The 14878-nt window shown below is 52.0% G+C and overlaps 1 protein-coding gene across 1 annotated transcript; it reads left to right on the top strand.

Moving 5' to 3' along the window:
• Nucleotides 1–292: 292 nt before the first annotated feature.
• COPB1 (COPI coat complex subunit beta 1) lies at nt 293–13595 on the top strand. The gene is made up of 22 exons (XM_044270283.1): nt 293–410; nt 1018–1157; nt 3275–3504; nt 3767–3936; nt 4398–4512; nt 4652–4744; nt 5213–5350; nt 5829–5948; nt 6723–6830; nt 6908–7054; nt 7194–7339; nt 8126–8222; nt 8313–8473; nt 8661–8781; nt 9090–9317; nt 9405–9584; nt 9889–10033; nt 10960–11079; nt 11429–11574; nt 11683–11772; nt 13138–13293; nt 13372–13595. Exons 2-22 carry the CDS (start codon nt 1067–1069, stop codon nt 13429–13431), a joined length of 2862 nt encoding a protein of 953 aa, XP_044126218.1. The 5' UTR covers nt 293–410; nt 1018–1066; the 3' UTR covers nt 13432–13595.
• The last annotated feature ends 1283 nt before the right edge of the window (nt 13596–14878 follow it).

The raw sequence follows: 14878 nt of genomic DNA on the forward strand, positions 1-14878 counted from the left end.
ATATATATATATTACACACACACAGGTGATATTCTGCTCATAAAACCCCTGCACTGACTACACACTAACTCTTCCTGTCATCTGACAACCAGCTGTGCCAGCAGAAGCGTCTTCACTTCCGGGGCACGGGCCTTCCCACTTCTGGTGCTGCGCTGTGGACGTAACAGGATCAAATGTTCTTCCGGTGTGCGTCGCGTTCCATGGTGATGAAGACTTCCGGTATGCGCTGCGTTCCATGGTGATGAACACTTCCTGTGTGCGCTGCGTTCCATGGTGATGAACACTTCCGGTGTGCGCTCTGCACTGGGCGGAGCTTCCTTTGCCCTGCCCGGCTTCCGTACTCTTGCTGTGGCCTCAGCTCTTCCACGTCACCGAGAGCTAGATCTCGCCTGACACCCGGTTGGGAGCAGGTAATGTCCCGGGCACTGCTTCCTCACCTCCAGGGGTCCCTCACAGCCCCGGGGGGCCCCACCATACCCCTCTGTCATAGGCCTCCATCTGTCTGTCAGGTGTGTCACAATGGCAGTCTCTTCCCTTGAGTATTTCTGGGTCTGCGCGGTCGATGCAGCGTTACATGTAACTTTTGCGCTTTCTCCTCCGGACGCCCTGTAGGCTGCACCGATTTGGGGCTCATTGTGCTGATAAATAATTTGCGCCATTGTGAGAGCTCCGCCTCTTTGTAAATTTAATACGTTGTGATGTGGCGGTCACCTGGGCACTCCCCTTTTTGCTTTTGGATGTCTCTGGTGTCGTTGGATTATTTTTCCCTAGAATGGAAGCGACCGCGGATCACGTGACGTGTTATGACGCTGGCTGTGGGGTGATACCGCAGAGCGGCAGGAGGATCACCCCCATCGTAGATCTGGTCACATGACAAGAACGCTTTTAGCTCCATGTGGGTCCTGAGGCGGCGCTGCACTCACCGAGTTCCAGGACACGGACGATCAGCGCGGATCTGACTCCGGACATGGCGCCGCTTCCCGTCCGTTTTCATCTTCATTTCTTCCTCTCTTCCAGGGTCAGAACCTGCCTGAAGTTTTACCGTCTGTCTGACCGCGCCGGAGCCATGACGGCTGCAGAGAATGTGTGCTACACCCTCATCAACGTCCCCATGGACTCGGAGCCTCCATCAGAGATCACCCTGAAGACCGACCTGGGTGAGATACGTCAGCGGGGGGCGCTCATGGGGCGGCAAGAGGCAGAACATAGGAATGGCGGACGGGGAGGTCCGGTCCTGAGTGGTGACAACCTTCATAGCTGCCATTACAGCGACCCCTCAGGGTGTCAGCCAGGTTCCCAAACTGCAGATCTGGTGGTTACACGGAGTGATTATCACGCAGACCCCAGGAAACTGGACGTGGCCGTAGTGGTTGTCACTCAGGGGGAGTCAGTCTCTTCTGTCACCTGGCGTCTATGCAGGGGGCCATCTCTTGTATACCCCAGTGTCTATGGGGGGGGGGTCAGTCTCTTATGTCCCCTGGTGTTTGGGGGGAGTCAGTCTCTCATGTCCCCTGGTGTTTGGGGGGAGTCAGTCTCTTATGTCCCCTGGTGTCTGGGGGGGGGGGGTCAGTCTCGTCTCTTATGTCCCCTGGTGTCTGGGGGGGGGGGGTCAGTCTCGTCTCTTATGTCCCCTGGTGTCTGGGGGGGGGGGTCAGTCTCGTCTCTTATGTCCCCTGGTGCCTGGGGGGGGGGGGGGGGGGGTCAGTCTCGTCTCATGTCCCCTGGTGCCTGGGGGGGGGGGGGGGGTCAGTCTCATCTCTTATGTCCCCTGGTGTCTGGGGGGGGTCAGTCTCGTCTCTTATGTCCCCTGGTGCCTGGGGGGGGGGGTCAGTCTCGTCTCTTATGTCCCCTGGTGCCTGGGGGGGGGGGGGGGTCAGTCTCGTCTCTTATGTCCCCTGGTGTCTGGGGGGGGTCAGTCTCGTCTCTTATGTCCCCTGGTGCCTGGGGGGGGGGGGGTCAGTCTCGTCTCTTATGTCCCCTGGTGCCTGGGGGGGGGGGGGGGTCAGTCTCGTCTCTTATGTCCCCTGGTGCCTGGGGGGGGGGGGTCAGTCTCGTCTCTTATGTCCCCTGGTGCCTGGGGGGGGGGGTCAGTCTCGTCTCTTATGTCCCCTGGTGCCTGGGGGGGGGGGGGGTCAGTCTCGTCTCTTATGTCCCCTGGTGCCTGGGGGGGGGGGTCAGTCTCGTCTCTTATGTCCCCTGGTGTCTGGGGGGGGGGTCAGTCTCGTCTCTTATGTCCCCTGGTGCCTGGGGGGGGGGGGGGTCAGTCTCGTCTCTTATGTCCCCTGGTGCCTGGGGGGGGGGGGGGTCAGTCTCGTCTCTTATGTCCCCTGGTGCCTGGGGGGGGGGGGGGTCAGTCTCGTCTCTTATGTCCCCTGGTGCCTGGGGGGGGGGGGTCAGTCTCGTCTCTTATGTCCCCTGGTGTCTGGGGGGGGTCAGTCTCGTCTCTTATGTCCCCTGGTGCCTGGGGGGGGGGGGGGGGGGTCAGTCTCGTCTCTTATGTCCCCTGGTGTCTGGGGGGGGTCAGTCTCGTCTCTTATGTCCCCTGGTGCCTGGGGGGGGGGGGGGGGTCAGTCTCATCTCTTATGTCCCCTGGTGTCTGGGGGGGGTCAGTCTCGTCTCTTATGTCCCCTGGTGCCTGGGGGGGGGGTCAGTCTCGTCTCTTATGTCCCCTGGTGCCTGGGGGGGGGGGGGGTCAGTCTCGTCTCTTATGTCCCCTGGTGTCTGGGGGGGGTCAGTCTCGTCTCTTATGTCCCCTGGTGCCTGGGGGGGGGGGGGTCAGTCTCGTCTCTTATGTCCCCTGGTGCCTGGGGGGGGGGGGGGTCAGTCTCGTCTCTTATGTCCCCTGGTGCCTGGGGGGGGGGGGGTCAGTCTCGTCTCTTATGTCCCCTGGTGCCTGGGGGGGGGGGGTCAGTCTCGTCTCTTATGTCCCCTGGTGCCTGGGGGGGGGTCAGTCTCGTCTCTTATGTCCCCTGGTGCCTGGGGGGGGGGGGGGGTCAGTCTCGTCTCTTATGTCCCCTGGTGCCTGGGGGGGGGGGTCAGTCTCGTCTCTTATGTCCCCTGGTGTCTGGGGGGGGTCAGTCTCGTCTCTTATGTCCCCTGGTGTCTGGGGGGGGGGTCAGTCTCGTCTCTTATGTCCCCTGGTGTCTGGGGGGGGGGTCAGTCTCGTCTCTTATGTCCCCTGGTGTTTGGGGGGGGGGGGGGGGGAGTCAGTCTCGTCTCTTATGCCCCCGCGTCTTTTGCTGCCATCTTGTAACGTGCTGCTCTTCACCTGCAGAGAAGGGGGATGTGAAATCCAAGACGGAGGCTCTGAAGAAAGTGATCATCATGATCCTGAATGGCGAGAAGCTGCCCGGACTCCTGATGACCATCATCCGCTTCGTGCTGCCGCTGCAGGATCACACCATCAAGAAACTGCTGCTCGTCTTCTGGGAGATCGTGCCCAAGACGACGCCGGACGGGAAGCTGCTGCAGGAGATGATCCTCGTGTGCGACGCCTACAGGAAGGTCAGCCTTTTGCAGAGTATGGGAAAGCTGGGTGACCCCCAGCATGGCTGCCGCTATCGCCCAGCTTTCCCAGACCGCTCAGAGTGTAGATGTGTCTAGATATGTGAGATGAGAACACACTGGCAAACTAGGTGAGCGACCACTCTGGGGGCAGTTGCAGTGGTGGACATACTGGTTCTCACCCAGCTTTCCCAGAAACAGAAGCGCTGATTGCACGTTCTGTGAGACGGAGAAGTAATTTCCCAGATGTTTTTCTCATCAGGATCTCCAGCATCCAAACGAGTTCATCCGGGGATCCACTCTGCGCTTCCTGTGTAAACTGAAGGAAGCCGAGCTTCTGGAGCCGCTGATGCCCGCCATCCGGGCGTGTCTGGATCACCGCCACAGCTACGTGAGGAGGAACGCCGTGCTGGCCATATACACCATCTACAGGTGAATACTGCTTCATCATTATCGGATCATACACCGTCTCAGTTCCTAACCGTCGTAAGACCTCTGCTTGCTTTTAGTGAGCGGAAACTCCTCGTTTACATCCAGAAATGTGCTTACACAGCTGAGGGTTTGTTACAGTGTATCGGTGCAGATCCCCTTCTGTGAGCTAAACACAGCAGGTGGTATAAGGCCTGGACCTGCCTAAATTTCCCTCTTGTCCCGGACTTCAGCATGATGGGCTCTTATCTGCACTAATACATTGTGGCAAACCTCCTGCTGTAAGTAAGTATGAAGGGGATGGGCGGCAACGGGATTGTTCAGCTTCATGCATTACTATTGGGACATGAGGGCTGTGGGAGTGGTTGTCAGAGCGGACTGCGGTGTCCTGGCCCCACAGTGCCGCCATTATCGCATAGTCGCCGGTTTGTCGCGTCCCTGATTTCTATGATCTTCATTTTCAGGAATTTTGAGCATCTGATCCCAGACGCTCCTGAGCTCATCCATGACTTCCTGGTGAACGAGAAGGACGCCAGCTGCAAGAGGAACGCCTTCATGATGCTGATCCACGCAGACCAGGTACGAGGAGGGGGGGGGGACAGGACGGTCCACTGCTGATGTCCCTATGACAACACTGCTGGTTCTTCTTGTTGCATAGAGTCTGTGTTATGTAATGGGGATCATTCTCTATGACCTCCCTGAACTTGTATTTCTCTAGGACCGCGCTCTGGATTATCTCAGCACCTGTATCGATCAGGTCCAGACCTTTGGTGACATCCTGCAGCTGGTGATTGTGGAGCTCATCTACAAGGTACGTGTCCGCCGGTGAAGCCTCCGCAAATCCAGTAAAGGTTTTACAGGATTACAGAAGCATGGCTGCTTACCGAGACAGCGCCACACTCGTCCACAGGCTGTGTGTGGAATTACATCCCTTCTTCCTTCACTGCCAGAGACTTCTCAGAGACACGGCTCTCTAGTCCTGGACATGCTTAGGCTACATTCAATAAAAAAATCACACGTCCGTTTTTTTTCCCTGTCATGTGAATGAAGCCTTAATGGACAGAAAAGGGTGATTATTAAGTGTCATTGTATAAGAAAATACACAAGAAGATCTCTCTATTAAGTCGCCCCTTTAATGACCCAGTACTGAACATGATGGTAACGCCAGTCGGATCATGTGCAGTGACTGGTGGTGCTCCCATTAACACCAGTGATGCATTTGGTTTTATATGGTCGGCACCACAGGCTCTTCCCATAACTGCATGTTTGTGTCCGGCAGGTGTGTCACGCCAACCCCTCCGAGAGAGCGCGCTTCATCCGCTGTATCTTCAACCTGCTGCAGTCATCCAGCCCAGCTGTAAAGTATGAAGCCGCCGGGACCCTCGTCACACTGTCCAGTGCTCCCACCGCCATCAAGGTGAGTTATCCGTAAAACTACACACAGGGAATGGGGTGTCAGTAGGTGGAGCAAGCAATTTTGGGGTGTCCGAAGGGGCAGCAGGCAGGGATAGGGGCGTCGGGAGGTACTGCAGGCAGGGATGGTGGGGTGTCAGGAGGTACTGCAGGCAGGGATGGTGGGGTGTCAGGAGGTACTGCAGGCAGGGTTGGGGGGGTGTCGGGAGGTACAGCAGGCGGGGATGGGGGGGTGTCGGGAGGTACAGCTGGCGGATATGGGGGGGGTGTCGGGAGGTACAGCTGGCGGATATGGGTTGGTGTCAGGAGGTACAGCAGGCAGGGATGGGGGTGCTGTCGGGAGGTACTGCAGGCGGGGATGGGGGGGGTGTCGGGAGGCAGAGCATTCCAGATCAGAACCAGTATAGCATGACCAGGGCTTCTCCACCTTTTACCACAATTGGCGCACTTGTCCCCGTGCACTCACATTCTGCTCTCTCCAGGCTGCGGCTCAGTGCTACATCGACCTGATCATTAAGGAAAGCGACAACAACGTGAAGCTGATCGTCCTGGACCGCCTGATAGAGCTCAAGGACCACCCGTCACACGAGCGTGTCCTGCAGGTCGGTGTCCTCGCACTTCATCTTCCTCAAAATGTATTGAAGCCTTAAAAGGCGTTTCCCCTATACACGATATAGGGGACAAGTATCTGACTGCTGGGACATGCAGGATCACAAGATCTGAGAACGGGGCAGTGGGTGTGCATGTGTGACCATCACTCCACTGACTTGTATGGGACTGCTGAGAACAGTCCCATGGAGGTTAATAGAACGGGGGACACACATGCACACCCAATACTCCATTCTGATTAATGGCCTCCACTCTTGTCATCCAGCGGTTGGACCCCAGCAAACTGGATAATGTAGGTATTGTTAATGGGGGACCCCCTTTAGAGGGGCTTTGCCATCTGATGGAGTGACAGTATATCGCTAGGATATTGCATCACTTTACAATCGGTAGGTCTCCGACCACTGAGTAAGCGGGAAGCAGCGCTGCGTTCCTTCAATGCTTTGGCTGTGGCAGAATGGTGCAGGGGTTAGGGTGCTAAACCAGCTCTGTGCGCCCTTTTGGATCTGTGGGGGAATTTAAGAGGCTGGACCCCCCCCCCCCTATATACAAGCGATATGCCTCCGTTTATTAGATGGGGAGACCCTTTAAAGAACGCCACTTTTAGTGTACTTTCCAAGATGTCTGCTTAGTGCCAGTTAATGGAAACCATCTTGTCACAGACGACCCAGATCCGCAACTTGTAACTGTCGCTTGTGATCAGGACACGGCTTTCAGCTGTAGAATTGTATTATCTGCGGAGCCGTGACTGTGACCTGCTTAACTCCTAGGATCTGGTCATGGACATCCTCAGAGTCCTCGGCACGCCAGACCTGGAAGTGCGCAAGAAAACCCTGCAGCTGGCGCTGGACCTGGTGTCTTCAAGAAACGTTGAGGAGGTGAGACCATGGCGCTGGGGGAGGGGCCCAGGTTTATATTGGGGGTCAATAGCTAACAGCCCGTCCGATCATTGCAGCTGGTGATTGTCCTGAAGAAAGAAGTCATAAAGACCAACAACGTGACCGAGCACGAGGACACAGACAAGTACCGCCAGCTGCTCGTCCGGACGCTGCACTCCTGCAGCGTGCGCTTCCCAGACATGGCCGCCAACGTCATCCCTGTGGTATGTACCAGTCACACTTCTGCGCTTAACTATGACAATTCCTATAACCTGCCGTCCGAAAATCCAGAATCTCTGATCGTCCATAGCTTTTTAGTCTTTGCAGCTATATTAATGTGTGTCCGCCATCTTCTCTCTCCAGCTGATGGAGTTCCTGAGTGACAGTAATGAGGCGGCCGCCGCTGACGTCCTGGAGTTTGTGCGAGAAGCGGTTCAGAGGTTCGATAACCTGAGGACGCTGATCGTGGAGAAGATGCTGGAGGTTTTCCACGCCATTAAGTCCGTGAAGTGAGTGCCGCATGTTATCCTATCTGTCCCCCGAGTGTCTGTGATCAGGGTGCAGGGGGCAGGAAGGTGATGGATCCCACGTCTCTGGAGGATAATCGGTTTATTACATTCATAGACGCCTCTTCGTAAGTCTGATTAGTCATAAAATATAATGTGATTGTGACCCACTGGATGCAGCCTGCAGTATAAAGTATGGCATGGCTACGTCCAGATCTCTCGTCATATTTGATCTCCTGATATAAAGTGGAGGCTTTCTGTTAAATATCATTTTATGTCCCTGAATGTAGCCGCAACAACTAGAATGGAAATCCCCATTCTTTACACTGCAATCAGACCTCTCCCAATCAGTAAGTTGCCCCCTATCCCCCCCCCCTTGGTCTTAGACTTCTGCAGCTTTTTTGGTGTGTCCATTCAAACTACCCACTGTACACAGCACCACTGCAGGGGAATGCAGTGTCATGTGACCTCTATAGAAGGCAAAGAATAGCCGTGTGGCACATGGTCACGTTAAGTCCTTCAGAGCAGGGTCTCCTCCCTTTCATAGAGGGAACTCCCGTTCTGCCCAGACGCCTCAGTAATACATTTCAGCAGGGGTTTGGCCTAGTGGGGAAACTACTTTTATCCGTGTGTCCCCTGCTACCTCAGTGTCACCACGTCACGGGTGAGCGCTCTCCTCAGTTTGTGCTCAGATTTGATCGAGGTCACATCAGGACGCTTTCGCATTGACCGTTAATCTGAGCGGCGGTATATTCATTGGTGCTTGGTTTGACACTTCGTGTCTTGTAGGATTTACCGGGGAGCGCTGTGGATTTTGGGAGAATACTGCAGCACAAAAGACGACATCCAGAGCGTGATGACGGAAGTGCGCCGGTCCCTAGGCGAGGTGAGTGAGGAGGGTGACGATGATGAAGGCTTCTCATCGGTGGGTCATAATGACAGAGAGGAGTTAACCCTTTCCTTCTCCCTCCTCTAGGTCCCAATTGTGGAGAATGAGATTAAAAAGGAATCCGGAGAAATGAAGCCGGAGGAGGAGGTAACTGTGGGCCCCAGTCAGAAGCTGGTGACCGAGATGGGCACGTACGCCACCCAGAGTGCACTCAGCAGCTCCCGGCCCACCAAGAAGGAGGAGGAGAGGTCAGGGCAGACATTACTTTTGTTGTATTTTAGCTAAAAAATGGCAGAACTAAGTTTAATTGCAGTCTGCATTATACTCCAGAGCTGCACTCTCAGTTCTGCTAGATGTTATTAACAGTGAGTATTTGCTCGGACCCCCTTCCAGCATTGCACTTTTACTAAGTCTAATCCGATCTGTTGCTGTTAGGCCACCTCTCCGGGGATTTCTACTGGACGGAGATTTCTTTGTTGCCGCTTCTCTCGCCACCACCCTGACCAAGATCGCTCTGCGCTATGTGGCTTTGGTTCCAGACAAGAAGAAGCAGAATGTAAGTGTCAAATTCTCCTTGTATTGGGGCCATCTTATACCAGGGCAAGGATTTGCCGCAGACTTCACCTGAAAAGGCTAAAAACCAGGCGAAAGAATCCCACAGCACTCCCTCGATTGTCTCCCCTAAATGTGCGCCGAAAAGTAATCCCACTGCCGTAAAATCTCTAGACGTGGGCAGGACTGGAGAGCGTCTTCTGTCACGGACTACCCTGCAGGATGATGAGGGTGATGAGCCTGCACAGCACTCGCTGTGATTGTGTTTCTGTAATGAGGCAGTTAACGGAGAATCTTCTCTTTGCACTATAGTCCTTTGTGGCAGAGTCCATGCTTCTCATGGCGACCATCCTGCATCTGGGCAAGTCCTCTCTCCCCAAGAAGCCGATCACAGATGATGACGTGGACCGGATCTCGCTGTGTCTGAAGGTTCTGTCCGAGTGCACCCCCCTGATGAATGAGATCTTCAACCAGAAATGCCGCCTGTCCCTGTCCCACATGCTGTCCGCCAAGCTGGAGGAGGAGAAGCTGTCTCAGAAGGTGACCCGCCGGACATGTCTTCTACATGGACCAAGGTGACTGTGAATCTGTAAACTGATCGTTGTGTTCTTCATAAACCACATGTAGAAAGAATCTGAAAAACGAAACGTGATGGTTCAAGCAGACGACCACATCTCCTTCATGCAACTGACCGCCAAGAGTGAGATGGCATCAAAGGAGGATCAGTTCCAGCTAAGTCTCCTGGCGGCCATGGGAACGACACAGAGGAAAGAGGCGGCAGATCCGCTGGCATCCAAGCTGAACAAGGTAAAGACGGCGCTTATCTGATATAAGGGAGAAGATGAGATGTGTGTATAGGCAGTGATGTCATCAGCAGAGGGCGGGGCTGTGACAACCCCTCAGACAGGATATAGGGGCAGGTTGTCAGCAGTGATAGATGTTCCTGTAGTATCAGGTGTGTGGAACTCATGTCTGATCACATGTCATTCTATCAGTGATGTCATCAGCAGGGGGCGGGGCTGTGACTACCTCTCAGACAGGATATACAGGCAGGTTGTCAGCAGTGACAGCTGGTGTTCTAAGGTGACAGTATGGCGTCTTCTCTCTGCAGGTGACTCAGCTGACGGGGTTCTCGGATCCGGTGTACGCAGAGGCCTATGTGCACGTGAACCAGTATGACATCGTCCTGGATGTGTTAGTCGTCAATCAGACCAGCGACACCCTGCAGAACTGTACCCTGGAGCTCGCCACGTTGGGTGAGGACACCATTGTCTGAAGATATTTGTCTCCTTTTGTGTTTCAATTAGTGAACATTTTCAATATCTCCGATTGCTGCTAATTGAGTGAATCAGTGCGTGTTAAGAGGTGTCAGCCAGGTGTGCAGGGCAGGTATATACTGCTGGTGTGTTTTACTCAGAGGATTAATGGGGATGTTCCCATTCACTGACTGCAGGCAGAGATCTTGGAAATGATGAGAAATTAAGCATGTTGGGAACTTGCAGATCTTGTCATAAGATTTATATACAGGGGACGGGATGAGATATTGATATGTAACACTTCAGGTGGCAGCAGTGGCTGTGGCCTGTAGTCCTTGGTATTGGGTAGGGATGAGCGAATGAGTGGTACCTGGGAACCGAACCTGAGTTCGGGAAATGGTTTTTTACAGTATAAATCAATTTCTGAAATTATTATGCGAACTCTCACAAGACTTCGCAAAGTGATAACTTCAGCTCATTGGAGCCAATACATTCTAATACTGTACGGAGCGCTCGCTCTGTACAGTATTGTAACAAAGTTTTATGCAGATCGACTTAAGTCGGTTCGCTCATCCCTAGTATTGGGCACCAGTGGCTTTAGTCCCTAACTGTGGTCTGTAGTCCTTGGTATTGGGCAGCCTGAAGGCTGTAGTTCTTTGTTTTGGGCAGTAGGTGGCAGCAGTGTCCTGTACTTGGAATTTGGTCTGATGCATTTTTTTGTGTGCGATTTCTTGATGATCACATGACTGGTTTGTAGCGCCCACCGATCATTCCTAATGAGAGATCAGCGGCGCCAGTTTGGAGCAGAGGTTTTTCTATACCTGAGAAGCCACTATTCCCTGCTGCGCACAGGGCGGCCGGCTCACTGTTAGAAATGTTCTCATGACTTTTATTTTTATTTTTTTTCTCTGATTTCTTAATTTCAGGGGATCTGAAACTTGTTGAAAAGCCGTCGCCCCTCACCCTCGCCCCTCATGACTTTGCAAACATCAAAGCAAACGTAAAAGTCGCTTCAACTGAAAATGGAATTATATTTGGAAACATTGGTGAGTCCTGCATCCAATTTCTGATGTAAACCAAACGATCCACCAGGGGCTCCACCGAGTCATGTGTGAAATAAGCATGTCATCAGGCCACTCCCACTTTGAGGCCCCTCCCCTTCATTGATGTGCAGCAGTTCACTTATGATCTTCTCACTAGGGTCCTGTCCCCTGTAGTTTATAATCTTCAGTCCTCGTTGTGATGTAATCATCTCTCCATGTACTGACAGGACTGCAGTGTAAAGTATGGGGGGAGTGATAGATCCACTTAAAGTGGTTGTAGGGGTTGGAGTACGTATGTATGAGGATGTCGCGCTCGGGCGTCTCCAGTAACATGAGCTTTATATCTGTGCAGTGTATGACGTGTCCGGAGCAGCAAGTGACAGGAACTGCGTGGTCCTCAGCGACATCCACATCGACATCATGGATTACATCCAGCCCGCCAGCTGTACGGACACGGAGTTCCGGCAGATGTGGGCGGAGTTCGAATGGGAAAACAAGGTAAGCACTGCCCTTCATTGTCTCTAAACTGGAAGTAATAGGTGCGACCCCTGATCATGAGGAGCAAACAGTCACTGATGCTGACGGCCCCTCCATGTCTCCATCCAGGTCACTGTCAACACCAACATCATAGATCTGAACGAATATCTGCAGCACATCCTGAAGTCCACAAACATGAAGTGTCTGACGCCAGAGAAGGTGAGTTCCGTGCTGTACCAAATGCTGGTCCATCTGAAAAAAGAACTCCAGAGCTGCGCTCACTTTTCTGCTGGTGCAGTCACTGTTTACATACATTACTTATCCTGTACTGATCCTGAGTTACATCCTGTATTATACTCCAGAGCTGCACTCACTATCCTGCTGGTGCAGTCACTGTGTACATACATTACTTATCCTGTACTGATCCTGAGTTATATCCTGTATTATACTCCAGAGCTGCACTCACTATTCTGCTGGTGCAGTCACTGTTTACATACATTACTTATCCTGTACTGATCCTGAGTTACATCCTGTATTATACTCCAGAGCTGCACTCACTATTCTGCTGGTGCAGTCACTGTGTACATACATTACTTATCCTGTACTGATCCTGAGTTACATCCTGTATTATACTCCAGAGCTGCACTCACTATTCTGCTGGTGCAGTCACTGTGTACATACATTACTTATCCTGTCCTGATCCTGAGTTACATCCTGTATTATACTCCAGAGCTGCACTCACTATTCTGCTGGTGGAGTCACTGTGTACATACATTACTTATCCTGTACTGATCCTGAGTTACATCCTGTATTATACCCCAGAGCTGCACTCACTATTCTGCTGGTGCAGTCACTGTGTACATACATTACTTATCCTGTCCTGATCCTGAGTTACATCCTGTATTATACTCCAGAGCTGCACTCACTATTCTGCTGGTGCAGTCACTGTGTACATACATTACTTATCCTGTACTGATCCTGAGTTACATCCTGTATTATACTCCAGAGCTGCACTCACTATTCTGCTGGTGCAGTCACTGTGTACATACATTACTTATCCTGTACTGATCCTGAGTTACATCCTGTATTTTACTCCAGAGCTGCACTCACTATTCTGCTGGTGCAGTCACTGTTTACATACATTACTGATCCTGAGTTACATTCTGTATTATACTCCAGAGCTGCAATCACTATTCTGCTGGTGCAGTCACTGTGTACATACATACATTACTTATCCTGTACTGATCCTGAGTTACATCCTGTATTATACTCCAGAGCTGCACTCACTATTCTGCTGGTGCAGTCACTGTGTACATACATTACTTATCCTGTACTGATCCTGAGTTACATCCTGTATTATACTCCAGAGCTGCACTCACTATTCTGCTGGTGCAGTCACTGTGTACATACATTACTTATCCTGTACTGATCCTGGGTTACATCCGGTATTATACTCCAGAGCTGCGCTCACCATTCTGCTGGTGGAGTCCCTGTCTACATAGGTTCGGGGGGCACTGGGAACTGATGGCTTATGTCTTTATGGACTGCACCTTAGAAGTTGATGTGACTTGTGATCTCTTTCAGGCGCTGTCCGGTTACTGCGGCTTCATGGCCGCCAATCTGTACGCTCGCTCCATATTCGGTGAGGACGCTCTCGCCAATGTCAGCATAGAGAAGCCTATCCACCTTGGACCCGACGCTCCAGTGACCGGTCACATACGGATCAGAGCCAAGAGTCAGGTGAGCGGTCCGCCTGATGCATGAGGAACGCAGGAGGCTGCGGCAAGCATCTAGTAATGTCTGGTCTGTCTCTTGCAGGGCATGGCGCTGAGCCTCGGTGACAAGATCAACCTGTCTCAGAAGAAGTCCACTGTATAGAGAAGCCCCTCCCCCTTCCCGCGCTTTGTAGGGCCTAGCAGCGGATCGCTGATGTCATAGCGCGGGATCCAGTCCATCGATGACATTCTTACATCATTTCTTATTCCTTCTGTCCATGGCGTTGTCTCGTCCGCACTTCTAACAATAAATGTCTCTTTTGATTATTCTGTCGGGGTTTCTTCCTGTGCTGCTGCTTGTTCAGGGTCTGCGCGTTCCCATAATTGAGGTCTAGCCAGAGGTCTCTGGGAGATGAGTAGCATGGCTGCTATTCTGGTGATCACCCAGCTTTCCTGGAGTCCTGAACATCGGTCTGAATAGCCGTTATCCCCGTCCAGCCGGGCGACGGCGACTTCTTAGTGCATTGTTCTCTGTATTCTCGTTGAAAAACAGCAGCAGGCGGAATGTTCTGCACATTTGGAAGCTCCGCCCACTGCAATACGATATCAGGGGCCCAGGCACATGTATCCCTGTGGTGTAAGTCTGATGGATTGTTTGTACTGCACTGCAGACTATCTGACATAAAAGGCTGAGAACCCAATCCTGACTTCTCACAGCTGAGGGTCTGTTCCAGTTGAATCCAGTCAAAAGAAGACCCTGAACAGCAGCAGCACAAAGCTTCTTCCTGATATTTTGTTACAGTGTATCAATCTAGAGTGCAGGCTATACATTGTAACGGACAGATGTGTGAGCAGGACTAGGCTTTAGGCCTCGGGCACACGACCGTATTTTTTAATGTATCGCACTCAGAGCCGTTCATTTCTGTGTGGCTGAAGATCGGAGGAGAGCACCCGGAGGTCGTCCATATGAGCCTTCTGCAAATTATAGAACATGTCTTTTTCTCCGTTTTCCTGACAAATAAAATAAAAAGTTATTGTGGGCAAGTGTGAACGGATAATGGATAGTCATGTGCAGGAGCCCTTTATATACGATCTGTAGATACAGTATAAACTAATGGTATCATTCACTGACCACAAGCAGAGATCCTGACAACAGTGAAACTGACAGTGACTGATAACAGCCGCTCTTATAACGCTCCAGTACTAATATGGCCTTCAGAGACGTTTACATCATATGTGCCAAGACCGGATCCTGCATAATGACACCGTAAATAAAAGAGAAACTCAAGAGAATGGGCCCCAGATAGAAAATGAGATGGGATTGAAGAAAGATGGCCAAAAAAGTTACGTTTTCTTATTTAAGTTATAATACTATACTACTGCTCCTATGCACAGGAATATAACTACTACAATACTGTCTCCTATGTACAGGAATATAACTACTATAATACTGCTCCTATGTACAAGGATATAACTACTATAATACTGTCTCCTATGTACAGGATATAACTACTATAATACTGCTCCTATGTACAAGGAATATAACTACTATAATACTGCTCCTATGTACAAGGATATAACTACTATAATACTGCTCCTATGTACTAGAA

The sequence above is a fragment of the Bufo gargarizans genome, chromosome 10, assembly GCF_014858855.1.
Source record: "Bufo gargarizans isolate SCDJY-AF-19 chromosome 10, ASM1485885v1, whole genome shotgun sequence".
NCBI classification, from domain to species: domain Eukaryota; kingdom Metazoa; phylum Chordata; class Amphibia; order Anura; family Bufonidae; genus Bufo; species Bufo gargarizans.

Bases quoted from the DNA above. Each gene is read 5' to 3' on its own strand.
- COPB1 (XM_044270283.1), top strand. From the start codon at position 1,067: ATGACGGCTGCAGAGAATGTGTGCTACACCCTCATCAACGTCCCCATG. The intron at 5,949-6,722 runs GTCGGTGTCCTC...CTTAACTCCTAG, and splicing joins CACACGAGCGTGTCCTGCAG to GATCTGGTCATGGACATCCT. The intron at 11,080-11,428 runs GTGAGTCCTGCA...ATATCTGTGCAG, and splicing joins AATTATATTTGGAAACATTG to TGTATGACGTGTCCGGAGCA.